The 18,498-nt window shown below is 34.7% G+C and overlaps 1 protein-coding gene across 2 annotated transcripts in view; it reads left to right on the top strand.

Moving 5' to 3' along the window:
* Positions 1-16,265, top strand: part of LOC129278832 (myosin-VIIa-like) — a 76,017-nt gene extending 59,752 nt beyond the window's left edge. For both annotated transcript variants that reach the window (XM_064111533.1, XM_064111534.1), the window contains exons 38-44: positions 473-587; positions 1,926-2,012; positions 2,365-2,654; positions 3,004-3,120; positions 11,600-11,683; positions 12,271-12,390; positions 13,059-16,265. In XM_064111533.1, the coding sequence (XP_063967603.1) occupies positions 473-587; positions 1,926-2,012; positions 2,365-2,654; positions 3,004-3,120; positions 11,600-11,683; positions 12,271-12,390; positions 13,059-13,136 (891 nt within the window). In that variant the 3' untranslated portion in view covers positions 13,137-16,265. The remainder of the gene's footprint in view (positions 1-472; positions 588-1,925; positions 2,013-2,364; positions 2,655-3,003; positions 3,121-11,599; positions 11,684-12,270; positions 12,391-13,058) is intronic.
* The last annotated feature ends 2,233 nt before the right edge of the window (positions 16,266-18,498 follow it).

Here is an 18,498-nt window from a genome sequence, read left to right as displayed (position 1 = left end):
GATGGTGATGATGAAGATGATGATGATGATGATGACGGTGGTGATGATGACGACGGTGGTGATGAAGATGATGATGATGATGATGATGGTGGTGACGGTGGTGATGATGATGATGGTGATGATGAAGATGATGATGATGGTGTTGATAGTAGTGATGGTGAAGATAAGGAGGAGGATGGTGGTGACGATGATGGTGGTGGTGATGATTATGATGATGATGAAGATTACGATCATGATGGTTGTGATGGTGATGATCGTAGTGTTGATGACGATACTATGACAATTATTTTGATTTGGTGATGAAGATAATGATGATGATGATGATAATAATGATAAATAATAATGATAATTATTATAAAGAATGGAGTAGCTATTGTAACATTAAGGACTTTGATTTCTATTAGTCGCTCTACCTAGATCTTTGTTAGTTATTACATTATCTTTATCTTTACATTGATTATCATTTGTCTAGGCCTTTGAGGTGGACTCTGGAACCAGGGCAAAGGATTTCTGCCGTAGCATCAGTCAAAGATTACGACTTGTCTCACCAGAAGGATTCAGTCTCTTTGTCAAGATCGTTGATAAGGGTAAGCACAGACTATCAATAGACTAAATGCTGACGGAGTGTGTTGTGGTAAAAGGTATGAAAATATCCAGCAAGGAGCTTAGAATGTTTCTTAAGTGCTGCATACTGTTACCCCACCTTTAGCACAGCTACCCTGATCAGGCACTCCAGCATTCAATGGATTTCTTCCTACTGGGTACCCATTTACTGCACCTCCAGGTGGAAAGTGGCAGATGCAGATAGACACCTTGCCAACTGAAGAGCTGTGGTGGGAATTGAAGTTTGAAGACTTTGACCACTGATCAACAACGCATCAGCATGAGATGTAAAACAAATAAATGAAAATATTAGGGGGAGACTTCATTGGTTTCTAGGTGTCACAGACTTGATAATGTGTGATAAAAAGAGGCTATGTCAAACTTATAGATATATATGTATATACAATTATCATGAAATTAGAGTCTTGTGGAAAAAAAGTGATGGATAATTACTTCCAAATCTTTGATAAGGCATTTTATGTGTAGATGTGTATTCACAGCCAGTAAATATTTGAAATGCTCCTCACTTAAATCATTATCAATATTACAAAATGAAATCATTTGAAGTTAATTATAATACTTCACCTCTCAAAAAAAAAAATGATTGTATATTGGTAATGTCTGCAGAAAACATTGCCCATCTGGTTACCAATCCACATGTGTGAGATATATTACCACATCAGTTTAAAGGAGAATGAAACTCTTGGAGCAAGTTAGCTTTTGTGAAAGCAGAAAGATCAACAAAAGTTTGAGTAAAATAGGACTAGCAATAGAAGAGTTATGAGCATTTGAATGTCGAGATCACTAATGCTATGGAGATCCTCCTATTGGCAATGCGACCAAGATCTATGATGTCACAGATGAACAACTGTCCCCTTTTGGACACTGAAAATATACCCCAAAACATCTCTTTTTGCTCATTCTAATCATATGACAAACGATTCATCAATGATATAATGTTGTGAAACCTCTGTACTTGTCCTCTCATAAAGAGAACACCTCACCTTGTGATAGACTCTATAAAAGTGAGAATATAAGTGAAATAAGTACTAAAGTAATGAGGGAGTTGTACGTGTGTGACATCACAGATCTTGGTCGCATTGCCAATGGGAGGATCTACATGGCATTAGTGATCTCAATATTCAAATGCTCATAACTTTCTTATTATTCATTCAATCTTCCTCAAACTTTCAACAATATGTTTCTTTGATTTTTCTCTTTGATATGGATTCAGCTGGTTTCAAGGGTTTCATTCTCCTTTAATTACAGTATAGATTTTTTGAATTCCTTGTCCTTATGATTTCATCTTATTTATCTTGCAGTAATCAGTGTACCAGAGGGAGATTTCTTCTTTGATTTCGTTCGTCATCTGACGGACTGGATCCGAAAAGCTCGGCCAAATAGAGATGGTAAGTGGATGATGATAGTGATAATTGTGGTGGTGATTTTGATGATAATGATGGGGTTGTGGTGATGGTGGTAGTGTTGACGAAAATGGCGGTATTCATGATTATGATTGTGAAGATGATGTTGGAGGTCATGTTGATGAAGAGGAAGAGGACGATAGTGATAAGGAGAATAATTGTGATTGATGATGATAATGAAGGTAATGATGTTATAGTCTTTAAAAAACTAGCCTTTTTGTAATATCTTTCAATTTCAACTAATAGAAATTATAAAATTGTTTTATAATCATTTATTCTTATTATTCAGTTGTCTAAATTTTTCTTTAATAATCTCTTTCATAAATTATCAACTAAGGTGGTGTGCCTTTGACCTACCAAGTATTCTTCATGAAGAAACTCTGGACCAACACCGTCCCGGGCAAGGACCGCAACGCCGACATCATTTTCCACTACCACCAGGAGTTGCCCAAGTTGCTGCGTGGCTACCACAAGTGTAGCAAGGAGGAGGCGGCGCAATTGGCAGCTCTCCAGTACCGGGTCCGCTTTGACAACGACAAGACAGAGTTTCAGAGCATCCCGCGGCTGCTGAAGGAGTTGGTTCCTGCCGACCTGCAGAGGGTGCAGTCTCCAGAGGAATGGAAACGGGTGAGTGTGAAAAAAACCGAGGTTGCCGGTTCATATCTATCTACTTTAAATACCGGTGAGTTGACTCAGTTGTTAAAGCATCCGTCTCACAACCAGGAGGTCGGGAGTTCCAGCCCCAGCCATGTCAGACCAAGAGACGCTAAAAGATGGGAGTTGCTGCTCCCTTTTTTGGCATTCAACAATTCAAGGGATAGAGCTATGTCGATCTGCTGCTGCACAGTGGCTGCCGGTCCCATGATTAATTGGGCCAAAATAATTTTTGAAGTATGTCAATGTCAGATTTCATTTCAAACAATGAAATATGGATTTTCATTTTCATTTTTCAATTTTATTATGTAATCTGTGACAGTCCATCGTTGGAGCGTACAACAAGCATGCTGGGAAGTCACAGGATGATGCCAAGATAGCCTTCTTGAAGATCATCTACAGATGGCAGACCTTTGGATCAGCTTTCTTTGAAGTCAGGGTAAGGATCGCAGTGATGAGGATAGGGATGGTAAAAACATGGTGATGGTGGCTGTGGTGGTGGTGGTAGTGGCAATGGTGGGGCTGATGGTGGTGGTGGTGGTAGTGGTGGTGGTAGGGGTGGTAGTGGGGGTGGTAGTGGGGATGGTGGTGGGAGTGATGGTGTTGGTGATAGTGGCAATGTGGGGCTGATGGTGGTGGTGGTGGTAGTGGTGGTAGGGGTGGTAGTGGGGATGGTGGTGGGAGTGATAGTTGTGGTGATGGTGGTGGTGGTGGCAATGGTGGTTCTAGTGGTACTAATGACAATATATTATCTTGATTAAGTGCTTTATATAAAAGTTTCTTATCACGTGAGAATACAACAAGGAAGTATGAATGATAAAGACATCTTTTGAATGTGCCAGTTAACAACAGAGAATATGAATGGCAAAAGCATTTACTGCAGTTACTTAGAAATAATGGTGTCATGACGGTAAGGATAATGGTTATGCAGATGAGGAGGATGAAGAGCGGAGGAGGAGAAGAAGGAGGTGGGGAAGGGGGGAAGGAAGAAAGAAAAAAGAAAAGGAGGAAGGGAGGAGAAGGAAAAGTAGGTGGTGGTGGAAATGAAGAGGAGAATGATGAGGATGAAGTCCATGTGGTGATGATGGTGATGGTAATAAAGATACGATGGTACTGGGACAAAAGTATCTGCAATTGTAGAAATCAAATATCTTTAGGCCCGATTTTAAACAAAGTCTTATAAATATTGTTAACAATAGTTTCCAGTTTTCTCTTCCTTTACCTTTTGTAATCTATCGCATCAATGTGGTGTTTCATTCTCATAAAGCTGTTCATAAATATTAACAACTTTACACACAACTGGTAGCCTGTGTTGGTAGGCCCAATCCTTTCAGTGTTGCTGAATTAGATTTTTAATCATTTTGATTCCCTTCAGCTGCAGGTGAAATTCTGTCTTTTTCTTAGATTAAAATCCTCACTTCTAATAAGCATCTAAGTAAATGGACAGCTCCATGTTTGTCAAAGTTTTACTAGGGTGATAGAAAATGCCCTCCATTATTTTAAATTGAGGAAATTTGGGAGAGCTCATTGAGAAAGAGAAAGGATCATTAGTTGTTTGTAAAGTCATGCATTATGAACTGCTTTATGAAACAAGCCTACAGATAAACAAACTCTTTTGCATTTCTCAATCATCTATGCCCTGTATACTCTTCGGATTTGTATTTTCACTATTTCGTTCTCTCTATTAGACTTGTCCCACATGTACTTCAGTCAATTCCATTCCTTCATTCTTGCATCTCTCTTTCAATATGTGGGACTACAGTGTAGAATCTCTATTTCTTTTCCTCAGTCTACTATGTTAGAGTCAAGCATGTATCCTATTCAGTCTCCTCAATCTAACAATACTGAGGTGACGGTGAGTATATTCTCTTCTCTGCGTGTGCATGGTTTCTCTATATCTTGCCTGATGTACTATACAGTGCGTCCCACAAAAACGAAACTGAGATTCAGCGATGATTTATCATAACTTAATCATAAATACAATTGACAAATGACCAGGGGTGTGAGAGTTCAGATTTTTATCTGATTTCAGATTTTTTTTCGATTTTCAGCTTAATTTCAGCTTATTTTTGGCCTTCCTCTGTACAAAAAGTATGGGAGCTCTTTCTATTTCAGACTTTTTCAACACTCTTCAGCTTTTTTCAGATCTTTTTATTTGTGACCACTCACACCCCTGCGAATGACCTACCAATTTAAAGCTTAGAATCTCCTCTTTCATCTGAAATTACTTAGATTATTGAGTGAGCAAAAACAATTTGAAGAAAGGATACCAAAAACTCATTTGGCATCTGAATTTAAAAAAGAAAACCACATGCCTAAAAAGTTCAATATCTGCTCTTTTACTTGAGACCTTAATCACAGAAAATGGTCAAGAAGTAAACAAGTTCTTTTCCCTCGAAACAATGCTTGTATTTCCATAATTTCATTAAATAAGCATGTTTTCACCAGTTTCCCACAGGAGCTACCGCACAGTTAACAAAAATACTTCATATATGGCTGATAGTCAACAAAACTGAGTGTCGAGTGAGTCTGAACGCTTGCCTGTAAAACCTCTTCATTTTATGAATTATTGAAATTCAAGCCTTATTTCAAATAACCAGAACTTTGTTATTTCTTGACCATTTTCTGTAATTGAGGAATCATATTAAAGAGCAGATATTGAACTTTTAAAAAATGTGGTTTTCTTTTTGAAACCCAGATACAGCCCGCCAAGTGACTTTTTTGGTATCCCCTCTTCAAATTGTTTTTGCTCACTCATGCGTGAATGAGAAATAATCTAAATAATTTCAGATGAAAGGGGAGATTCTAAGATTTATAATGGTATGTCATTTGTCTGTTTTATGTGTGATTAAGTTATGATAAATCATCAATAAATCTCGGTTTCGTTTTTTTGTGGGACGCACTGTATATATCTATGACCCTGTTCTCATCTATATCCTAAAACCAGATTAGTGGGAATCAGTTTAACGTGTAATTGGGATGCTCAAAGTGATTTTGGAAGCGGTTTGAAGTTTTCTTCCAAACCAATTTTGAAAACCACCTTGAGATTTTGTTTTCATGATTGCTTTGCCTTCTTAAACTGGTTTAACTCTTATTAAACGGGGGGGGGTGTCAATTTGAACCCCCCTCGACAAATTTTGTTGCTACGCCGCAATGCAAAATTCTTTGACCGCGCCGCTCACTGACTTTTTACCTTCAAGTCTTGCGCATGATTGCTTTGCCTTCTTAAACTGGTTTAACCCTTATTAAACGGGGGGGGGGGGGTCAATTTGAACCCCCCTTGACAAATTTTGTTGCTACGCCGCAATGCAAAATTCTTTGACCGCGCCGCTCACTGACTTTTTACCTTCAAGTCTTGCGCATATTTTTAGACCAAATTTGCGACGCCCGGGTACGCAATTCTGCAATTACGCAAAATTTTGTAAGCGCATGTCGGTCCCAAAATTGCTCAAAAACGTGATTCCGTGTACAAAGTCAATGCAAATTGTGTTTTTCAACCAAATCATAAATGTATGATTATTTTATTACCGGTATTTTACTTTTGTTGTTTTAGATGGATTTATTTTATGTTAATTATGATTGCAAGAGAGTCCTTGAAAAATTTAATCCAAAAAACAAAGGTTTGAAAAACAAAGAAATACATAAGAATTTAAAAAAAAACAATAAAATACATAGGAAATTAATTACTTTGGAGGAATTTTTTTGGTAGATTTTTGTTATAAATGTTAAAATTGATATGTTCATCAAACATTAGCCTTCTACTTGCTATATAAAGGGAGTTAAAGGCAAAAAAAATTTAGGGCAAATTTCAAACGTTTATTTGCATAATTAATTAATAAAAAAAATATAAGCGATCAATTTTTTTTTAAATTTTACTATACAGTCTTAGAGTTTACATCCGGCTCTATGTGCATGCAAAATTTCGCGGCAATCGCGGAGCCCCCCCCCCCCCCCCCCCCCCGTATATGTTGTCCAAAATAGCCCAGTTAAGATACGGTTAAGCATAGGTGAGGACGCAACCGTTCTTCAGGAAGCGATCTTTGCACGGAAGTATGAGAATGTGTGCACCCTACTCAGTACACACTGTTGGTAAAATGCCAACGCTGCGGTTTCAAATTTTGTGCAAAATAATTCCAATGAGAGCGTTTGCATGGCAACAGAACCACTTTACATGAAGTGGTTCTGTCAGGAAATGGTGATGAGGATGATAGCGAAGCGATCTTCTAACTGGTTTCCCAGACTGGTTTAAGGGAAACCAGTTTTAAAATGTAGATGTGAATGGGGTCTATGACAAAATCATGTCAAAGCTGCACAAATATTTGTGTTGAAATCACTGAATTTGAAAAAAAAATGAATTGTGTGCATGGCGATGAATTATGGCATTGAAGGTGAGCCATTGTTATGTGATGATAAGACATATCTCACATATTCAATAATATATCAATACATAATCAATACTTAATCAATGCTTCTGCAGGAAGTATAACAGGAAATCATATGTTTACCAATTCCAACTTTCTTAAGAAAGTATTACTCATTCTTCTTCCAGCTAAACTTCTGACGCACACACATTTTATGGGTTTCTTATTCACTACATTTCATGTTCTCCCTAAAATGTCAACTCCCCCAATTCAGAGTGAAGTTATATTCACTACATTTCTTGTTCTCCCTAAAAGTTCAACTCCCCCAATTCAGAGTAGACTTATGACGTACAGATTGTTTTGGTCAAGCGTCCAAGGTTGACCAACACCTGTTTGGTTGTGAAGAGTCTTGAGCAGACCAATATAAAAGGGGTTCGCTTCTGAACCAAAGGAGAATGGTTAGAGATTGCAGTTTTAGAGAATAGAGAGTTACAGAATAGAGATTGGAGTTTAGAGCTACAGAAAGTATACTACATCAGTTTGCAGCATTTATATTATCTTCATCTTCAGAGTACAGTCACCATCAGACTTACTCATGTATTTGTCATCATCATCAACTTATTTATAATCTTCAATAAATGTATATATGAACTGTACAGGCTTTGTATTGCTTCGTTTCATTTAAGTCTGGTTTAAAGTTAAAGTGCAATATCGATCCGGCGACAACACAACATGGTGGAGAAGCCGTATTTCAACCAGCAATGGTAAAGAACCGCATAATACTGGTAATCATGCCATACATATATGACAAGAGATGGAGGATTGCTTTGAAGGCTATCTGAAACATTTTACCAACTGCCTCTACCTCCTCCTAAATCGAGTCGGCCCGAAATGTTTTTGAATGGAGCCGGATAACAAGGATGACAATGAATACCCCCAGTGATGACGAGGACGACGATGACGACAACAGAAATCATGAAAAGATACAGACAGAAAGACGTACCTTTCAGACGGAAGATCAGACGGAAGAAACAGATGGACGAACGAGGATAGCGACATGCCAACAACAAAGTAGACAAAACCTGATGGGACAAAGGACATCGACAACGGTAACGACAACAACAACGATAGACTGGACAGTATGAACATGGAGATAGCAGAGAGACTGCAACCAACTATTGTGACCTCAATAATCTTAACCATGTTAATGCCAAGACTGAACAGAAGGAAGACCATGACAGATTTGTTGACTGTAAAGACTGTGTTCTGACAGAGGACAATTTCTATTTCTATTTCTTTGGACATTTCATGCCTGTTTAATATTCTTTTTTATTCGAAGTTTACTTCTGATATTTAGATGGCTCTGGAAAGTCAGACCACTTTTCGTACTACATGTATTTTGTGATAGTGCGTGTATAATCATGTTTGAAAAAATATATATAGAGAGAGAGAATTTCACGTATTTAAGATATTTCAAGTTGTATTAATTGATAGAATTTCAACATAATTTTTTTGAGCATATTAGTGTACATTAGAAAGCAAAATTGATAACAAATTTTCTATATATCGCTATTATTTTATTAATAATTGATTCAGTTATAAGTATCATACATTTATTTCAATTACAAGCAGATTTAGTATTGATGATATCTCATCTCTTATATGTCACTGTTATAGTCGATGTATGATTATCCAAAATGTTCAGAGAGAACATAAATCAAGGTGTTGAAGGATTTACAAGAGAGATACTTGTGAACTCCCATATAGGGGAAATTTGAATCCATTGATGAAAATAATGCTAAGACGCATAACCTTGAATTAATCTTGTCATATGATTTATGTTTCATTTGAGTTTATAATTCAGGACAAAATTACATTATGGTAGGCTATTGTCAAAGGAGATGTTACTACCGGTAATCAGTAACTTATGTATTTCAGTCGAATCTATATAATGTCAAATGGTTAACATGTAAAGCAAAGTATTTTTTCCAGTGAGAATGATACTGGACTACACTATTAATGTGTAAGGAATACCATAATTACATTGTGCGCTCCAATGTTAGAGTATTTCACCGCTTTGTGTATAGCATGAAAATAGATCAAGTTTGGAAGTACTTGAAAAGTTGAAATGACCAATTGAACACATAATCCGAGCAAATTAGGAGTGAAACTCGTACAAAGTAAGATGATTTGGTTAGTGCGTAAAACTATTGTTTATATACTAAAGAATTGGAAGTGGAAATAGATTCACATCTTTCTAAGTTAGCTCGAAAATGATTGATTTATATGATATTATCGTTGAGTAAATAGCTGTTATCATAATGTATACTGATACTGTTTTGAGACATCTTAAAATTGCCCAATTCGTACTGACGAAATAGACATTGTTTGTAAGAACAAAATATCGTTTTATAAGAACATTTTGTTTCCAGTTAATATTCAAACATTTCATTGATTATGATCTGAATATAGGATATATATTTTTTTCAATTTATTTTAGGTTTACTAAGGTAAAAATTGATATGACTAAAGTTATTTTTGTGTGTAATATTTTTCATCTTTTATTTCTCATACTAATTTAATTTTAGGTTTTAGTATAGGTTAATCATTGCTACTGTCGGAGTGTTAAGGAATTTATAGTTAGGTAGAAGGTAAATTAAAAAGTTTCACAATGTTTATTTTGTTTTATATGAATTTTGATTAACTCTATTGGACCATTATTTTCAATATATTTTGTAACGAATGTGGGAAAGCCACATTTTCTAATAAAAGGGGATGTTATGTGATGATAAGACATATCTCACATATTCAATAATATATCAATACTTAATCAATACTTCTACAGGAAGTACAACAGGAAATCATATGTTTACCATTCCAACTTACTTAAGAAAGTATTACTCATTCTTCTTCCAGCTAAACTTCTGACGCACACACATTTTATGGGTTTCTTATTCACTACATTTGAACCAAATGAGATTGCAGAATAGAGTTTTACAGAAAAGTATACTACATCAGTTTGCAGCATTTACATTATCTTCATCTTCAGAGTATAGTCACCATCAGACTTACTCATGTATTTGTCATTATCATCAAGTAATCATCTTTAATAAATATGTATGAACTGTACATCCTGCATCGATTCATCTCATTTAAGTCTGGTTGAAAGCAAACGTGCAATATCGATCCAGCGGCAACACAACACCATATTCTGTTTGCCTATGATCTTTTCTCAAAAGACTACATGTACATTTTTACAAATGGCTTTGTTTGTTTTTTGCTTGAATGAATATGATGAGAAAAACCCAGACTGGCAAATAAACACATTCCTTATGTTTGAAAAGCATGACATTGAATGATGTGATGATAAAAAGCTTGTATTGTTATTACTTGTTAAAGTCAGAGATTGTTAAATGCATGATTGAATGTGCTGTATCAAAGTAAGTATTTGATTTGTATCGCCTACGTTATATCAGAAATCAAGTTCTGAACTCTGTTTTTCAACTGTATTCACCTGAATATCAATTGTTATATTTGATGGCTCAGATTATGTATCAATTAACAGGGAAATGAATACCTTTGCTTTATTTAGGTAGTGTAGTGTTGTGATTGGAAATGATTAGAAAAATTCAGCATCCATAAAATGCTTGTCTTGTTTTCTTAACAACCTCAGGAGTCTATGGTTTGTTTCATATAACTATTTCATGCACATATACCCAGCCGACCATATATAATGCATGTTTGCTTTCTTCAATAAACCAACCAATTATACACAGTTGATTGTTGTGATATTTGGAATGGAATCTATTGCTTTTGACATTTTTACTATATTATTCATTCCACCTATATTACACTGGAAATTTTTAAAATTACATGATATTGTAAGTTTCACCTTTCCCACGCCAGAGGCATAATGAAACAAAAATTTTGAGGGGTCATAATGGCATATTGGGCCAAACTTCTAAAAAAGCTGTGAGCAAAAATTGTTGACTTTTTAAATACAAAAATCTAATTTCAAGATAGATTTTGACATAGTATTAACAAAAATGATATTATATTTCGCCCTTTATTATTAATTCTCATGAAATTTGGCTCACACATAGGTCTTACGGTAAAGATGGGCAGGACATATTTTTTTTCTCCATGTGTTGCAAACTGTTGCCATGGAAACGGCATAGGGCGGGAGGTTTTAATCACCTTCAGTGATAGTTCTTGTTTTCTTTCCTTTTCTCCTTTTTTTATTTGTTCATGAAAATGTTGGGGTTCCATGGCCCCCATGCCAACCCTCCGTCATCTGTATGCCAGTATCCCATGCCTCACTTTCTCTTTAAATGCTGGGCTTTTTACTAATCTCGAGTGATTCTTTTTTATTTATGTAGTATAATAAGGTGACATCTGTACCAATCATCTTCAGATCTGCATAAATTGCTAATGATATTCGTATCATGATTCTTAATAATAATGTTAAGCAGGGCTCGTTAGGAGAACAGTTTTCACAACTGAAGTGGCTACCCTGGTTAAAATATGACATTATTTTTTTATTTTTTCATCTTCCAGCAAACATCAGCTAATCATCTACCTGACATCCTGTTGATTGCTATTAACAAACATGGAGTCAATCTCATTGATCCAAGGAACAAGGTAAGAAATGATTTCTTTTATAAGCTATCAAGTAAATACTTATTGTGGTATTCATGAAGGTATAACAAAAAATGCCACCCTTTGTAATGATTGAAGGTCAATTTTTGAGTGACAAAAAATAGTGAAGGTTTTGTTGAAGTTTTATCTTTGTCCCTTGGGTAGTTCTTGCAAAGAGTAGCACCCCTGGAACAGGACAGAAATGTTTCTTTTGTTAAGCCTGACCCATGTGCTAATTTATCCTGAATCTTTCCTCTCATATTTATATTTTGTATATCTTGTCTTTTTTATATTAATAATAATAATAAAAAATAATGATCAAATAATTATTAATGAATAATAATAGTAATTAATATACATAGAAAAGAACTGTTACTGTGCTAACGCCAAGAGAGTTGTTGGACGGTGTGTGTGTGTTCTACAAAACATCACCATTCGTATTATTGATAACGATGGTAATTAGTGATGATACATGTACATGTAATTATCATTGATACTGACAATGATTATTGATAGAAATAAATGATAAATGATGTTGAACCAAAAATGATTATTTAACATCAATCATTAATTATTGCTTTGTTTTGTAGGAGCCATTGGCAACTTATCCATTCACCAAGATCTCCAACTGGAGCTCTGGAAACACCTACTTCCACATGACTATCGGCAATCTAGTCGGTGGAACCAAGCTTCTCTGTGAAACATCACTGGTGAGTTCAGGAGATTTTTCTGAGGGGTCCCACAGGGCTACATCTTTGGGACAGTGCTGTTCGAATGCAGCCTCTCAGATATGCCAGGTGTATTGCCGGAGGGAGGGGTAGAGAAAGGAGCAGTCCCCCCCCCAAAAAAAAAAAAAAAAAAAAGAGGGGATAAAAGAGAAAAGGAAAAAGTATCTAAGTTTGATTACTCCATGCCATGCTATTGTTGCAATTATGTTCATTCGTACAATCAAATTCAACAATTGTAATGATTAATTTTTCCTCTTATTTTATACCAGAGAAGCTAATGAAATAGCTACAAACCTTTGGTAGCGTCTATACAATATATATCAATACCAAAGATGCAATATGGAACACTAGATTCATAGAAAATTCATGAAAACAATCGTCATTAGTATTCCCCCAGAATTAATTCAGTGTGCAAAGACTTACAAGTGTATTGTTTTCTAGAGCCATATGTAACAGGGGCCGCGGAACCGGGGGGGCTGGGGGGGCTTTAGCCCCCCCACTTTTTTCCAAAACCGTGTACAAAAACTTAAAAATGACCATATGATTGTGATTTTTAGCATGGTCAGCCCCCCCACTTTGAAAACCGTTCCGCGGCCCCTGTGTAAGATTGAGATTTTTATGGGATATTTTTTTTCTCGATGACATTGCAGGGCTACAAGATGGATGACCTTTTGACCTCTTACATCAGTCAGATGCTGACCAACATGAATAAACAACACATGAGGTGAGCGGGTGGTCAGAGATGGACAAGTGGTCAATTCTGCTTGATGATTAATCATAACGTAGTCACTCCGTTCCACACATTTTCACAGTTGCATGCTGGGTAATTGTGAGGTAAACAACAGTACAGAATAGGGCTGAAATTTATCAAGGCAAGTTGGAGATCATTATTCATGTAGGTCTACTAATGGTGGAAAACGTGATCTGATGTAATGAGGTTGGACACTGATTCGATGTCCAGCTTGGGATATAATTATTAGATCATATCATATGGGAGCGTGGTAGGAGAGTGGTCTAACAATATACAACATTGTGGTCAAGGTACAAAAAGGGACATTCAACTTATTCTTGATCACGGTTTACTTTATATTTCAAAGTGAAATTTTGTGATTTCTATATCTATCTGTTTGCCTGAAATATGGCATATTTCAATCCAGCTGATAAAGGCTGAAAATGTGACTTATCATGAAATGTAATTTATCATTGACTTTATAGTAATTATTATAGTGGTTATAATAGAAAGTACATACAGTCTCAAATTGTTCGGATAGATCTGTTTTACTTGTACTTTTCATTCTAAAAAGAAATGAAATGTCTATTGACTATTAGTATTTTGAGGGATTATTTATTATTTTTTTGCAAGTGATTTCTATTTTATAGTAAAAGGGTATGCCCCATAGATGATTCAATGTTAACAAATTTCTGAAAGTTGACATTTCTATTAATTTTCACTTTTGTAAAAGATATATTGTTACATATTTTTGCACAAATTTGATCATGGATATACTTGTATTGATGTAAAATATTCACATGAAAAATTATATCTATTGAGAAGTACATATACTATAACTAGACACTGTAGAGCATCGGTCCATGTGTTTTTGTGAAAATATGTCATTACTATAAAGTCAGTAGTATGCTTTTAAATCTAGACCCTCAACAGTAACTAATTGCATGTAGTCTAACCATTGAAACCATAAGTGAACTACTGCACCAGACCTGCCAACCAGTACGTTTTAGCCGTATTTAGTACGTTTTTGCAACCAAAATACGGCAGTACGTTTTTTCTTTGAAAAATACGTTTTTTGTAAAAAATATAAAAAAAACGTGCACAAATATGGTTATTAGATCAATGTAATTTCAGGTAACTTGTTTTTTTTTTCAATCATTTTGTTCAAACGAAGGTGAAGATATACACATGTTTTAATGTTTTTTTTTTTCATCTGCAAGAGCAGTGCGCATTTTAGCTTGCATGCAGCTTGAGCGCCGCGATGAGCGAGTGCGCCAAGCATTTTATTATGAAATACACTTTTGGGGGGAAAAATACATTTTTTTTAATTACAGAATACAGTTTTTCATTCCCAGAGGTTGGCAGGTCTGCTGCACAGGGAGGTTAATGTGGAATAACTTCTCACAATACATCTCGCATAGAGACTACATATTTCACATGATTATACACCTCTCATCGCATTGCTATAGTCTTGGTAAGGAGACTACCAAATTCAAGGAGTCCATCATTTAAAATAGTGCTTAATGTAAATCGACACTATAAAAAGGAAAATGTGAACTACATGTATAACCATATAATACCAAGTACTGTTGATACAAGGAGATGTATTTTCCTGCTCAATATGTAAATCAGCTCTATAAAGAGTGAATTATAAGCATAACACAAAGTACTGCCGTTGCAAGGGGATACAATTTCCTGATCAGTACACGTTTTCAACAAATGATACGATTCTGAAGCCTTAGACTAACGGGTATTTACTCATTGTTCTGTAATTATGATGTGAAATAACAGATGCGTATCCAGCATCAGATACTACAAAGCATTTCATGGGGACAATAGTGACTCTTATTATGCTTGAGCATGGGCCCATACATTTCTTTCTCATAGTTAATACTGGATATGCCAGTGAATAATGCCGTGTATCATCATTCACCCATTACAAATGCCTTCCAACGGAATCAGTACATCTAATCTTGCAGTATATAGATACATATATTTGCAAGATTAGAAATTAATATTCACAATTGTATTCAGAGTAATAGTACTACATTGATTTTAGAATCTGTAACCTTGAATTGCTAACTCATCTGTCTTTCATCATCTTATTGCTGCCTTGATTTTACAATAGAATATCTTCCAGCTGTATATGTGTCAAAATTGTATAACTTACTAGATGTCATAAATGAGTTAAGAATGCCATATTTAGTATGGCTATAAAATGTTCAGGCTTAAAACAATATAGGGATACAATTTGATTCGCAAGATTATTATTTTAGGTTCAGAAATTGTTTCAGTTAAGGTTTTATAGAATCTTCAAATTACAGCAAAGCATACTGCACTGAATTCAGTTCCTGGCTTTGGAGATGAAAGATGTTAGATTATTTCTGTGGCTTTTAGTTTTATCAGATGATGTACTATATTAAATGGTTCAGGCTCAAATAGTCGGTGATTTCTGCACTCTTTTTATACGCACAACAATTTGAAAATTCAGTATCCGATTTCTATCTTAGCATATTATTGTGCAAAGTTGCTTAGATTGTGTTTTTGTTTGGGGGGGGGGGTCCACAAAAGCGTTTCTACTTCAAACATCTTTTGTGAGAAAGCCTTGGTGATGTGAGATGGTGACATACTCGCAACCCCTGCTGAATATGCTCTGTGAAAACCTATTTTTTAGAAACGAGAACATTGTCATAGCAGGTCAAAGGTGACAAAAGTCTTTGTAATGCCATTGTAGAGAGACAAAGTGTTGGAAGTGATGGATCAAATAATGCAGCAATAAAACAAAAATGTTGCATGTTTTGGGATGTAAAGCAACTTCTTAGAAATTACTTTCATGATTTTTAGTTTATTTCATGAGTAATAAACACTGCAGTTAAGGACTTATTGTTTGTAAGTGGATCAATCTCCATTGAGTTTTAATTAACACTTTAATTTTTTGCAAACTTTTTTTTTTGTTTCATAATACCTTGTATTCATCAACGTTATTGCTTGGGGAAACATTCACAGGAGTGTGAGTGGTCACAAATAAAAAGATCTGAAAAAAGCTGAAGAGTATTGAAAAAGTCTGAAATAGAAAGAGCTCCCATACTTTTTGTACAGAGGAAAGCCAAATATAAGCTGAAATTCAGCTGAAAATCAAAACAAAAAAATCTGAAATTAGATAAAAATCTGAACTCTCACACCCCTGCATTCAATATTTTATATCTGAGCTCAGATAGGTGTATGGTATATATTATTTTAAACATTGATGATAAGTTATAAAAGGAAGAGTTAAGGGCATGGATATGTTAGTTAGGTATTCATTTTAGATTTAAAAGGGAATATGAGCGAGGAAAGATAAATTTGCTAGTCTTGGAATAATAAACATCTGCCTGTGTGTACAAAATAAGTAATTAGAGGACTTTAAAAATATGAATTTGTAAGTCTTTCTAATGGAAATTTATTTATATGAACATTGCCTGCAATCATGAGAAAAACTGTTTGTTCTTTAAATTGATACTAGTGTACTGAGCTAGTATGTGCCTAGTTATATACATAGACATCACATATTATTTATATTAAGGCTTTAGTTCAAGTTTTTTCCCTCATAATACTTAATCTTCAGTTGTTATATGTATGTCAAAAAATATGTGTGTACACAGTATGTGTTATTTGCAATACTAACAGTTATTATCAGAAGAGACATTACATTCCTACAGCCATGAACCAGTAGAAGTAGTAGTAGCAGCAGCAGCAGCAGTAAGTAGTAATAGTTGACATAAGATTGAAGTCTTGAACCATTATAGAAATAATATTAAAAGAGATTTTTAAATAAACGTTTTGGAATCTGCTCGAAGGATATTCATGGGTTTTTCAATGCCCTTGGAGAAATTTTCAATCTTTTTCATGTATGGATACAAATTATGAATTTCTCAAAACAAGAAAGGTATCATATATATATATATATATATATATATATATATTGCTATATAGAATACTATGAAGTTATCTTGAACCAGTAAGTACTTCAATACTGTATTTATATCACTGTTTATGTCATAGATAGATAACTTCATTACGTGGTTGTACATATTTTTGAATAATTATTTTAGAGGGAAAAAAAAAGAGATGAAATGTTCGATTTCGTGAATTTGTTTGATAATTGGAACATCAAGAATGATATATATTCTGATATGATTGAGTTCTTATGTTTTTTTATTGTAATTTTGTTCCCGTCTTTCTCTAGCTCAATGTTGGGGCAAGTATGAATATAGATTAATCAAATACAAAACAAATCTGGGAGATCAATCTATAATATCTTATGCATAGAAGTGTAATCATTCATACGCTAAATGTCTTTCATACTATAATGCTCTAGATTCACAGAATACTAACACAAAGATATAGTATAGTAATGATCTCTAATAAGGAATACAATATATCTTATCTATATATTTACAATAAAGAGGTCAAATAGATTCATAACATATGTCTAGAAGAATTTGTTATTCACTACAGTATTTAGATATCATATTGATGCAATGACCAGATTCATCGCTAATGATTATATAATTGCTGATTACTACTTAAACATATATATATTTCGAAAGCTTAGGCATGCCTTCTTTTTTATTCTTGGTTTCACTTTTGTGTTCCTTTATGTTTGTAGTTTTCTCTATATACCTTTATGAATGATAATAAATTATTGTAGATGTAGATATAGCTGAAATGGCTGATTTAATCATCTGATCATCAAATACAATTTTCATGTTTTGAATTTTAAATCTCTTGCATAAAATGTCATAGTTGGTTACTTTAAATTAAAAAAATAATAATGATGTGTATAATGTGACTAGAAGAAAGTATAGTAACATGTTTGTTTATTATTGTGAAGACTATTTATATGTATTCAAGGATTCAGGTTGTATAGCTTTTGCCTATTGTAATTACTGTGGAAGGACTTCACAAAGATTTTCTTGAAAAACCAACTAGTGGCCAATTTCGTTACCAAGGTATCGTCGTGTGAGACAAGAAAGTTTGACGATGTGGCCATGCTATTGGTTATCGCTCATTTCTCATTCAATGTAGCTGGTTTACAATCGCAGCAAAAAAGTAAGGTGTTAAGTGTATAACACCAAGCTCCGGGTATATTTCTGTTGGTGTCGTAGTAATGTCCGGAATACCATATCAAAATCTAATAAGTTTTTTTAAGGGGTCGATTTGTTCCTGATTCTTGTCGGTGTTAAAGCTTGGAGAACAAGACATTTCTGTTTTTCATCAACTTTGCTGATGGAGGATTTTGTGAATACATTAACACCAAAGTAACACCAAGTCAGAGTTACACCATTTAAGTTACCCCAGCTATGCCAAATCAACACCAA

The sequence above is a fragment of the Lytechinus pictus genome, chromosome 16 (genome assembly GCF_037042905.1).
Source record: "Lytechinus pictus isolate F3 Inbred chromosome 16, Lp3.0, whole genome shotgun sequence".
NCBI lineage: Eukaryota > Metazoa > Echinodermata > Echinoidea > Temnopleuroida > Toxopneustidae > Lytechinus > Lytechinus pictus.
This window is presented reverse-complemented; position numbering and strand designations above follow the sequence as displayed.